Consider the following 12,797-nt stretch of genomic DNA (forward strand, 5'->3'; position numbering starts at 1 on the left):
CTAAGTAAGAGTAAAGTATTTATTTAGTGAGTGCAAATGTACATATGACACAGGGACACTGGATTGGGTGTGGGGAGTTAGAAGGCCAATTTATATAATAAAGTCATGCTAAATGTTGAGCAATATTTATGTTTTTGTACACATTTTATGGCCAGGATAACCTATATCCAACAACAGTCTGAGAAAGCTTTATTATTAGAGTAGTTTTTTATTGTTATCCCTCCAGTTTGATGTGAAAACTGAATATTGTTGAAATATTGTCAGTTGTTGACTAAAAACATATGTTGATACAACTATACGTTAGGGTACTGAATAACGCAAGTTAGTCGTTTTGATGTTCCGGACCTTTTGGGAAATTTCTCTAACTGGACCTTTGTATTCTAATTGAATACCCCTGCTGTAGAGTGATGCAGCTGAATCCGGGACCCGGGGGCCCCGGAGCTCGGGGTCGGGCTCCTTGGAAGGGGCCCGCCGAGACCCTACTCTGACCCGAGTTTGGCGTCGATAGGACCCACCTTCCCCGAGTCACGGCCGTTCAAAGTCCGGGCCCCTTCTCTGCTCCCGAGTCCAAAACCCGCAGTGGGTCGGGCCCCAGGGGCTCTGGTGGCACGCCGAGGAAGGTTCGTCGTTCTGGGGACACGGTCAGGGAGCGGGCGGGACTAACCGGGACTCTCTTAAGGTAGCGGCTGAGCGGAGAACTGAGCGAATGAGGGAAAACTTCGCGAACATCTCGAAAAGCGCCCTGCGAAAAAATCTCAAACCCGGGTCGATCGTAGGTCTCGAGGGGACCTATCCAACGGTCACTTCTGACAAACTGTTCCCCACTTTCCCTTACACACCAGTCACGTTCTGAAATCTAGAGTATAACAATAGAGGCTCAGAGTTAAGAACTTGCTTTCTGAAACAGGGCCAGAGGTGTAGGTGTATGCATGTTTGTGGGTGAGGTAAGCAGCAAATTCCAACAAATGCACAAATGTCAGTGAAAGCTGTGGCAACAACACCTACACCACTGCGACTCACCATTGATTATCCCTCTTAGAATAAGGTTCTTGAAGGCTGCCTTGCCATTGGCTCCTTTCCAATTCATCTGTCTGGCAAGTTCATTGGTCAAGAGGTATCCCATCATTCTCCAAACAGTGTCCTTAACGGCTGTACCTCCTCTTTGTGCCAAGGTAATCGTCTGTTAAACAAGGGGAAAAGACAGCAAGCATTAAGTGTCACATGTAGCTAATTTGACTTAGATGACAGAGGAGATAGACGTTCAAGTAGAATCAAACTCTGTCAGAGACAAAATATGTTCCACCTGGAGTGGAAGCATCCAAGCCAAACATCTGACCACATTTCAGTGCTTAAAAAAACCATTGATTCTTGATATCGTATCATAGTCATTTTAGATTGAGCCACTTTGTTGCCTATTTTGTTTTTCTAATTGTACAAATAACCCCTCACCACAGTAATACTGTAATTCTGTGGGAAACACTGAGCACTGTTAATCTGCAGTTAATTTTCATTTAGAGTTTATTTAATAGTCAGTGTTTTATAATGTACAGTTGAATGGAACCACAGTCAGAGAAGCCAGTGCTAATGGGGATTCTAGTAAAGAGATTTTTCCAATGAAGGATAGTTAAAAAAACATGTCTGCTGTCATTTATGGTTCTTTGTGAGAGAGATAATCGTATTGGATTGAATTACCTTATACATAATCTCTTATAATGGTATTGTACTAATATACATTACCAGAGTTTTCTTGAATTCTTGATCAAGCAGCTGTCCCTCCAAAACCAGAAGCTCTTGAAGGATTGCAACCGGAAGTGTTTCCGGTGGTAGAGATGCAGTCCCCTTTAACTGATGAACTAGCTTCACCAAAATGCCCATCTGATCTTTGATGACTTCTTGATTGGTCAGGATGGTTCGTATCACAGCTATAACAGTGATCAGAAGATACAGTCTATTTAGTTGAAGTATATGCATTAAAAAAACTGTAACTTTATGTTTCTAGCCTGCCAATTTCATTTCACTTGTGGAATAATGATGTGGAAAAATACAATTCCTAAGTCTTTTAATAGAAGATTCATCGATTGCATTTTTCCTGGCTTATAATTTTTTAAAGGTCTGACCTGCTGATTCCAATTTTCTTTCTTTTTAAGAATTATAATTGACAGCATACACAAAGATATTTTTTACTTTCCTTTAATGGAAAGTTATTTCTAAAAAAAACATGGCATTGTAATTGCATTAGTCCAACTCTGCAAAGGCTCTGTACATTTTCATTGGATGCTTTATAGACTGTCTAATAGCAAACACTACGCTCACGAAATTTAGGATGGCCATGCAAGGGTAGTTTCTCTCACATTCACTGAAGTCTGCATTTTGGGCACGAGTTGGTGTAGCTGTGGTTCTTCTATTAATCACTGCAAACAAGAGACCAATACATCAAAGTTCACATTTCAAAATGTACAACACTTTCAAAAGGCGAAGGCTCGTTTCTGTCTGTAGATAACTACAATGAAAACATGAATAAATGCACATTTTAGTTAAGAACAAATTTGTATTGGAGATTCATCCATGCAAGTCTACTTCATTTTGAACCATGCGTTCAAACGCCACCAGCTATTCAAGACAGCATACATGCTGTTCAGGAGAAACTTTGATTTAATTTATTATTCTGAATTGACAAGTAGAACCCAGTTTTTTCAGGTCTTTTATTTGTGATATATTGTTCTCTGACATTGTTTGATTGTCATATGACACAAAAATTACTTCAGGTATGCCTTTTACAGGGGAAATATAAGAATAAGTATTATTATTATTTTGCAAATATTTGGAGATAGATTTTGTAAAGATGATTAGGCATTTCTGAGATGATTTCTTCATGTCTATCCTAAACATTTCTGGCTATAAGTGAAAGGGGCCAAACAAAATCTCAAATTGAGTTGTTAATTTCTTCAAGTCACATCTACTGTAATAAAGTATATATCTGAAGAATTAACTTTAGACACAAACAGTTAATCCCTTAATTCAGTCTTTCACATGTGAATGGTAAACAAAATTTACTCTGCAGGGTTTTACCTGAAAACATAACTTTCAGGTAGGTTCCAGGTAAAGCTGTAGGCTCTTCACATACATTTTCATTTTCAACTTAGTGTTTTTGATGCAAATAGCTTTTGAATGTTCATATTGTCAACTTCAACTGAATGCAACATTTACTCACATATGCCGGAATGGTCAGTTCTGGCCTGGGATGGTGTGGTGTTTCCTCCACTGAGAGCTATAGTAACAGAAAGAGGAGTAAGCTGCCAGAAGTAAGGAATGTAAGAGAAAGATACAATCAATTCTGTATGTCTACTCACAATCAACATCCTCTCTCATTCTTGACAGTGGGGTAGGTGTTATGTTGCACCTTCTTTCGGAACACACTACAGAGAAAAATAACAGGAATTTGTGGATATGACACTGAGGAAGCACATGTTTGGAAGTGGTTTCAATTTTACAGAGCAGTGCAGTGCCTGAGTTTCTGTCTGTTCTTACAAAACCTGATTTGCACAAAGACAATATCTCTCAAAATGTATTGGCCTGATTGCAGTGTGTCCCATAGAATAGCAGTCTACGTGTTTGGCGGGGGCTCAGGGTGTCAGCATCTTATGATTAATTTATCTTGAACATTCAATTGTAATTTTTGGGCACATCTCTGGGCTTTCAGGTATTTTCACAATTGCATTTGAATGACATTCAGTGTAAAGGGTTGATTGTATTTTATTTGCAGGACGGTGAATTAGAAGGTATGTCATTTTGTTAGATCAATTGATTTACATTTGTTTACTCCAGTCTAGTCATGAAAAATGTCAGACTCACATTCACTGACAGCAGTCCTTTCATTGCCTGAGCTTCCTACGTTGACGGCTGTAGGAGACGCTGTAGGAGAAGCTGTGTTAAAATTCAAACCATGCCAACAATGAAAATATGACACTATAATTGACATTAGCGTTCTTACACTGTGAAAGCAGGGAGAGTGAATAAGGCCGCTTCTTTACAGAAGCCATTTCGGGAGGGCTGGGTAGTGTGGATGCTTGCTGCCTCTCACTTTCACTGTCTTCCTCTTCAAGGACTACATTCTTCTTCCTGCATTTAAGGTTAAATAAGAAACTAAATTATGGAAGGCTGTAAAATGAGTTTTGCTCATTCCATTCTGGCTCTATTCCTCCCTCTTTTTAACTTACATTCTTCTCCGTCTACGTTTGAGTGGAGAGTCTTCTGAATCTGTCAAATCTGTGAATCGTTCAGCCTCTGGCAGTTTGAGTCTTGCTTCTTCATATGTAACTTTAAAAATAAAAATTAATAGGTAATTTTCATTGTCATTTAAGTGAAATTACTTAACTTAAATATACAAGCTTGATATAAATGATCATTCTAGAAGAAAATTTCAGATGGCATTTAGAGGCTTTTGCATCTGAACTCTTCATATACAGAAAATGTAAGTAAAATATTGTCTTCTTTCTACCTTTGCTTAATATGATGCGTACTTTGTAGGGAACCCAGCGTGCTCCAGGTGGTTCCTGTGATTTCACTGCTTTTACGGCTTCTTCACGTTTGTACGGTGGCCACAAACAGGTGTTATTTTTCACCCAAATGTCAGGGACTACTTCCACTTCATTAGTAGATTCAAAAATAACAATGAGAAACATCTCCTGATAAAAAAAAAAGTAAACTGATTAGCCAGTAAAACTCTAAAGATATGATAAATAAAAGGATGCTACAACGATCAACTATAATAAACTTTGTACAAAGACTTGAGGAAGACTATTTGTGTGAGGAAGAGGGAACACTGCAAACTTGTCTCCCAAGGGCAACCGCACACACTTTTGCACAGGCTTAACCATCTCTACACAGTGCATCACAGGAGACAAACGAGAGACGATGTATATTCCCAGTTCCCTTGAGTCGAGTGGGTAACTGTAAAGTGCTTCTTTGACTCTATACTCCTGGTACATGGCATACACTTTGTCTTCATGACTAACTATGTTTTGCACAGAAACAACATTCCCGTCAATGACAACGCAGTCATCTTTGCTTGATGTTTTTAGAATGACACCCTCGGCTGTCGACTGCTTGAACTGACTGGCATTTTCCAAAAGGCCCTCTGGTACTGGCCCATCATGATGTGGAGATTTTAAAAAGGGTTCCTGCTCAATGGGTGAATCAAAATCACAGCCCCTCTGTTCATGTTCAGATAACCTGCGTATAACCTGTGGTAGAGGATTGTGAGCTTTCCTTATCATTCTCTTAAGTTCACCCAATAAGTTCTCATAAGGGAAGCCAGAGAGACCATCTAAATGGCCATGTACCTTCACATCACCAGCAAGATGCACTAACCCATGAATGTTGTACACTACTTGGTCTTTACCATATAGCAAGCCATAATGCTCCACAAATGAGACAAGAAAATGATGAGCCAAGTGGTTCAATTGTAAACAATACTGCGGGCTAACCAAATTATAGATAGCAACAGAAAGAAGCATGAAGTTATCATGCACTTGAGGCAGCAAGACACCTTTCAAAACTATAGGACCAGTGAACAGCAAAAATTGGCGCAGTTCTGTTGCTTTCCACCTCAGTCTCTCATTGAGTGCCCGAGGTTTCCTTGCAAATTCAGATGGAATATGATGTGCTAATGCCAAAAGTTTATCAGAGATTAAGGATGCTTGCAAAGACGAAATTCTGGTGCGCAAAGAGCCAGCAGTGCCAACCCACAGTTCAAGAAGTCTCCTCATAACACCCAAACACACTAAGTGCATGTAATCATGGGGAAAACCAGCAACCATATCAACTCCAGTATCTACCAGAGGACAATGAGTAAGGTGGTGATCTTCATTTGCTTCTAATCTAAAGGATTCATCTGTTCTACATGCAGCAGTGAGCTCAGGAAATGTCATACGGTGATCTGTGTATATTCCTCTTTGTAAGCACTTATCACAGCCATAATATCCAGTGTGGGACTTGATACCTTTGATAAATGCCCTTGCTGGTGCATCACAAATAACAGAACAAACTTTCAAGAGAAATGTTTTGCCCTGACAAACAAAGCCAGTACTGATGCTTTTCAACTCTTGAACTAAATGTTTTAGATAGTCAGACAGTGTTTTGGGCTTTGCTGTCCCACAAAACAATGCTATCACAAAAGGCTTTTTGGAGAGTCTTGGTAATTTACCCAGAATGGGCCAAAACTGAATGGATGAGCTTTTAAAAAGAGGTAATCCATCAAAATTTAGCTGTAAAAGAAATTCATAGCCTTCTGGAAAAGAGGATAATAACCTGGTGAACTTTCTTTGGACGACATTCACTATACCAAAATAGTGAAATGAGCCACCAGCAAGCATCTCCACTTTGTAGTCTGTCTTTGTTTTAAGCAGTGACCTTCCATCCTTTGGCAGGAAGGGAAAGTATATCCTAAGAATTGACAGTAAGGCTGACAGAGCCACCAAAGACACCCCAAATCTAACTGCCCAGTCACCTAAGCTGCCCAATAAAATGTCATGGTCGCTCTTCACACTGCTAGAACCACTACAGCCAATGCTGTCTTCCATATCAAGACATCCTTCCCTATTGAGCACAATCTCTTCAATCAGGCTATCAAGGGGTTCTCGCATGTCTTGTTGACATCCTTCCCTATTAAGCTCAGGCTCATCAATGTGACTTTCAAGATGCTGGTTAATGCTCTCGCCTTCTTTACCAGATGGCAGAGTGACTATTTTTTGCATTAAATTATCCACTCTTTTCCTAGCCTTCCTCCTTAAATTGCTATGCTTGTAATAGTCCATGTCACCTGTTTCTTCAGTTCACCCCTTCAGAAATTTTCCTGTGGATCTAATCTGTAGAGAGACAGAGGTGGGGACACAAGAACAAAGGTAGATATTAGTTAACATTAACAGTCAGCATCTATATTTTACTTTTAGTTACTTCTTAGGCTTATTTAACGTGCAGCGTCCATTAAGTTATGAATAATTTATAATTCTTCTATGCACATGCATATGGCACATATTAAATGATCTGCAAGAAAACCTGTTTATATGTGCCCAATAAATGGCATGTTGCTACAGCCGTTTATTTATTTATTTAACCGTTCGCATAGACCCGCCCCCCTTAGTTACTGTCACTATGCCCGACAAGCTACGCCGTTGTCACGCCACACCATGTTCTCACGCAGTGAAAAATACATCGCGGAGCAGAGAGGAGACTGACAACACGCTGACAGACAGGACAGACCAGGTTACTTTTCGGTGATTATATCACTCTCTCTGTAGCTCAAACAGTAGAGCGTTGGCACGTGGAGCAGATGATCACGAGTTCGAGTCCCAGGTAAAGCAAGGTGTGTGTGTGTGTGTGTGTGTGTGTGTGTGTGTGTGTGTGTGTGTGTGTGTGTGTGTGTGTGTGTGTGTGTGTGTGTGTGTGTGTGTGTGTGTGTGTAAGAAACCGCTGTTTTGTTTGAGAGCACTGAGCGCGATTTATTGTAAACAAACTTTTGTGGATGGACGTCGAAAAATGACGTGCGGAAGACGTCGAAAAATGACGTGCGGAAGACGTCGAAAAAAGACGTCGCCTGGCGTTACAAAACAACCCCTTCAATGGACCAAATTTGGACGTCCAAAAATTACATGAAAATGACGTCACTACGACGTCACATTGCGCAGTGGGATGTATTGTTCTATAAATGTTTTCAGCGGCTAGTTTTAGTTTTGTTCCCAGAATGTTCTTTTAAAAGTTTGGAGAACATTCTTTAAAAACATTATTAAAATGTTTAGCGATAACATTCTTATAACATTATTCTCTAACGTTCTTAGAAAGTTTTCAGCGGCTAGTTTTAGTTTTGTTCCCAGAATGTTCTTTTAAAAGTTTGGAGAACATTCTTTAAAAACATTATTAAAATGTTTAGTAGTAACATTCTTATAACATTATTCTCTAACGTTCTTAGAAAGTTTTCAGCGGCTAGTTTTAGTTTTGTTCCCAGAATGTTCTTTTAAAAGTTTGGAGAACATTCTTTAAAAACATTATTAAAATGTTTAGCGATAACATTCTTATAACATTATTCTCTAACGTTCTTAGAAAGTTTTCAGCGGGTAGTTTTATTTTTGTTCCCAGAATGTTCTTTTAAAAGTTTGGAAAACATTCTTTAAAAATATTTTTAAAATGTTTAGCGATAACATTCTTATAACATTATTCTCTAACGTTCTTAGAAAGTTTTCAGCGGGTAGTTTTATTTTTGTTCCCAGAATGTTTTTTTTAAATGTTTAGAGAACATTTTCTAAAAACATTATTAAAATGTTTAGTAGTAACATTTTTATAACATTATTCTCTGACGTTCTTATAATGTTTTTAGCGTGTAGTTTTATTTTTGTTCCCAGAATGTTCTTAGAAATGTTCGGATAACATTATTTAAAAACATTATTAAAATGTTTAGGTGTACCATTCTTACAACATTATTCTCTAACATTCTTAGAAAGTTTTCAGGGGGTGTTTTTATTTTTGTTCCCAGAATGTTCTTTTAAAAGTTCAGATAAAAAATTTTTACATTATAAAAATGTTTAATAATAATATTGTTAGAACATTATTTCCTAACGTTCTTACAAAATTTTCTGTTGTACATTTTATTTTTGTTCTTAGAATGTTTTTTTGAAAGTTAGGATAACATTCTATAAAAACTTTATACATGTTTTGTGGTGATATTCCATAAATGTTTACACACAACATTTTTAGAGCATTATCCTTTAACAATATTTTTCAAACATGGTCTACCATAAGTCTTAAAACGTTTACAAAATGTTCTCCTAAAAGATATAATAATGTACTTTTAAAACACATTTTAAACATACGTTTTTAGTGATAACATTGTTGGAACATTATGCCCTAACATTGTTGTAAAGTTTTTTTTCCAGTTTGATATATGTCCCCAGACAGTTTTATTTAGACTCAAACTTCTTTAATAACAGACACATGTTGTGTAGTAACATTATTAGCTTTAACAGAAAACAAAATTACACATGAAACATAGGATAAATTAACTAAATAAAAAATCAAATAGAACTGCTTAAGAACTATATATATATATATATATATAAAAAAATATGAACATTTTTAAACATTTGTGGTCTTTAACATGATTAAAAAAAAGAAGATTTGGCGTCAGCAGATTCAAGCATGCCGCTCCCTTCAAGCATGCCGCTCCCCTCTGGAGCTGCTGCTGCATGTTCATAGGATAAATTAACTAAATAGAAATCCAAATCTAATCAAATAGAACTGCTTAAGAACTATATATATATATATATATATATATATATATATATATATATATATATATATATATATATATAAATCTGAACATTTTTAAACATTTGTTGTCTTTAACATGATTAAAAAAAAAGATTTGGCTAGTCAGCAGATTCAAGCATGCCGCTCCCCTCTGGAGCTGCTGCTGCATGTTCGTCACTATCCATGGATGATCCTCCAACCTGCAAAGACAATAATATAAAATAAAATCTGAATAATTTTTGATTTCTTAAAAAAGTAGATGCTGTTGTCTTTTGAATGCTTGTAAAAACAAAGGTAAATAAAAACAAATTAATGCATTACAATTACGGTAAGTAAATATTCAAATAAAAACAAAGTAAAACAAAATAAAGTTATAAATACTGTACATACAGAAAAAAATATATATTTTTTTATTTATATTCATATATTTTCATATTTTTAAATGTAATGATTTATATATATATTTGCAAGTTTAATCTTTCATAAACAGCATACACAAATAGCTTATTTATATTTATAACAAAAAAGATGGATAAATGAACCAAACTACTAAAAACTTTTTCTTTTCTTTTTTTACAAAGGCATATTTTCTTTTGGTTTTGTCAAATGAAAAAACATTATTTGAAAATGTACATTACCATCTCAAACCACCCTGTCACTAAAATCAAATTTATACCATGTAAATTTGCAGCTACTAGGGCTTTCACTTTCCATTCGAAAATTGATTGCACAATCGATAGGGACCAACCAACACAAGTTTCAAAAACGAAAATAAGGAATCGATTTTAACGGCCTTATTTTTCGTCACGATATGCGAACGCACGTCCCACAGCAACTGCAGGTTCTGACTTCTGACACATACACACACAAAAAAAATTTGAATTCTGCTGGTATCTCATGCATACAGATTTGGGCTACAGTCGCCTACGTAGGTGTATGTTTGAAATTTCTAATCGTAAACAGTTGTGTTGAAGCCTGCAGTGATGTTTTTCATTATTGTTATAGCAGTCCACTCCTGTTTGTCATTGTGCACGAAACTTCACGCCAATAAATCATTAGAAATATTGCTAAATTGTGCGCGACGTGTCTCAACCGCCAGTGTTTCCCCTACCATTATATAAGGGGGTGCCCGGCCCTCCTAACGGCTCGCCCCGCTTCCCCCCTTGAAGGTCAAGTAAACTTGATTTGATTTTCTTTATAGCGACATGTTACAATTTGTTATTTTATTAAACAAACTAAATAGCCCTTAAGTAATATGTTATTTATCTTATTTCCACGATGGCATGTATTTTCTGTCTGTGTTTGCACGTTCACAATGAACCCAATGAGTGCGCGCGCACACACACAAACAAACAAACTTGCGTCACATACAGATGCAGTGGTTAAATTGGGCCGGGGCTCTGCATAAACCCTCCTCGTTTGTGTCCTGATCATGGTCCTGATTTGTTCTTAGATTCTCTGCCCGAGCCCGAACTTGATCCTACCCGGAATACCGCGGGACCCAATGCAATAGATTCGGTGCGGGACTAGAGTTGATGGCCGAGTGCGAGCGTGCTCACGAGCGGTAATGGACTAACTCTGTGTGTGCGGGCTGCGGGAGAATTTAAAACGATTCAGGGCTCCCGCAAAATATAAATATCTACGAATAAAACGTATAAAAACTAATAAATTGATATTCATGTGTTGCAGAAAAGCAACAAAAACAACTAAAACAATAGAAGCGATTTACAGGCCAAATTTTTTATTTGTAACATGTTTGCAGCGTTGAGCGATGTAGCCAATCACAGACATAGGTGTTGATTTCTTGACGCAATGGCCAATCAGAAGCGTTTAAGATTTAATCCCCTCACCGCTCAAAATAGACTTTTTGTTCAGTGCTGAATTCTGCAGGCTGACAAATCCTCTGATTATAACAAACAACGTAAGCTAGGTGGTTAATGGAAATTAAATCAAACATTTACCTGTTACCAGTAGGCTACCTGTTGATAGGCTACTACAACAATGCAAAGTAGGTAGGCTCTTAACCTTGCAGTTTTCACATTTCATGTAAGACTCATGTTTCTCCATTTCTTTACACAAAACTCACCAAAAAGTGCCATTTAATGGTTTATGTAAAAAAAAAAAAAAAATAATATATATATATATATATTTAAGCTCTGGTCCATTAATATCAACAAATACTTCTATAAATTTAGTAAAGGATATTTGCAAAAGTCAATTTTAAAATTATTTAAATAACGTTGATTCAAATTTTTTAAAGAGATATCTTATTTTACAAAACAATATTCTCCCAGACAACCAATTTATGTGACATAGATAGATAGATATCACAAAGAATGATTTCTTTCACAAAGAATGATTCACAGATAGTTGTGTTATGCCTACCCTCTTAAAGCTAATACATTTTCATCTTTGATCTAATCAAGTTTGTGTTGTCACAATAGTGGAATTTCAAATTTCTATATAATTCTTATAAAAAATAAATTGACACAAGTCACAAATGTATGTGAAAAAAGCATAATTTGCTGAAAAGCGAATACTTTACATCCTTGTCTTTTAAACAAACAATTAACACTGACCTGAGTCATTCTGTGTGGAGCATATCGTAATGTATCCGCTACACAGTTCTCAATCGTTTTTTGAAGAGTCGTGGGGTGGATCTTCTGGCAGGCCTCTAAATATAAAGGCAAAGAAGGAAAAAACAATAATGAGAAAAGTATTAAAGTACTTTAATGTAGCTGAAGCAGTAATTGAAAAAATAGTTGTAGCCTTGTAGTTTCAACATTTCAAGATGAACCCTTTTATTTATTAAGTAAGGGATAATGTATAGCGAGGAGGTTGTTACTGAGAATACAACCCCGACAGGCTGCATCGGGAGCCCGATCTTGAGCAGCCTGAAGAGGTTGTATTCTCAATAACTACCGACTCGTTATACATTATCCCGCTTATTACATGGCTACCTACCAAATAAATCATTACTTTGAAACAAAATATTGATTTAAAAAGTTTATTGATAGTTTACGATTGTATTTCTTCCGCTCAGCTTCTGCTAAAGAAAATAGTACGCTCCGTCTCTACGGTTAGAATCCTGTGAGTCCATAGCAATGCTCTGTTTTTCATGGCAACGGTCTGTTATACTCCACAGCGGTCTGTTATCAGGAAATAACAGACCGCATTCTACATTGGAATTCAACCAAGCCATGTAATAATGTCCTATAGTAAGCAACCAATTTAAGCTGAAAAAAAGAACAACTTTATAGTAAACCACAAAAGACGAACATCATGCTCTAACTTTGTATTGTGGCACAAAGTTGCATAAGTGCCTTTATTCAGCAACCATGATCACAAAAAAATAGTCAAGATCCTTTTTGGATTTATCAGAATATTTCATGGCAGATTTAGTTGCAGAAGCAGAAACACAGACTGGCTGTTTGACATTTTCATTTAAGCAGAATATCTCAATGGAGATCACTATACTCCTGTACATGTTTCTTTGC

General features: G+C 36.8%; 1 protein-coding gene across 1 annotated transcript; it reads right to left on the minus strand.

The window, feature by feature from the left end:
• Positions 1-535: 535 nt before the first annotated feature.
• Positions 536-4,574, minus strand: LOC308693860 (uncharacterized protein; the record flags this gene model as incomplete). The annotated part of the gene is made up of 11 exons (XM_081370951.1): positions 4,521-4,574; positions 4,218-4,317; positions 3,992-4,119; positions 3,853-3,912; positions 3,351-3,416; positions 3,212-3,268; positions 2,352-2,411; positions 1,738-1,922; positions 1,021-1,180; positions 847-856; positions 536-698 (listed from the first exon to the last, which is right to left on the minus strand). Coding segments are annotated over exons 2-11 (891 nt in total). The 5' UTR covers positions 4,220-4,317; positions 4,521-4,574.
• Between the last annotated feature and the right edge of the window lie 8,223 nt (positions 4,575-12,797).

Source organism: Scardinius erythrophthalmus (assembly GCF_964197995.2).
Source record: "Scardinius erythrophthalmus genome assembly, chromosome: 7".
Taxonomy (NCBI): domain Eukaryota; kingdom Metazoa; phylum Chordata; class Actinopteri; order Cypriniformes; family Leuciscidae; genus Scardinius; species Scardinius erythrophthalmus.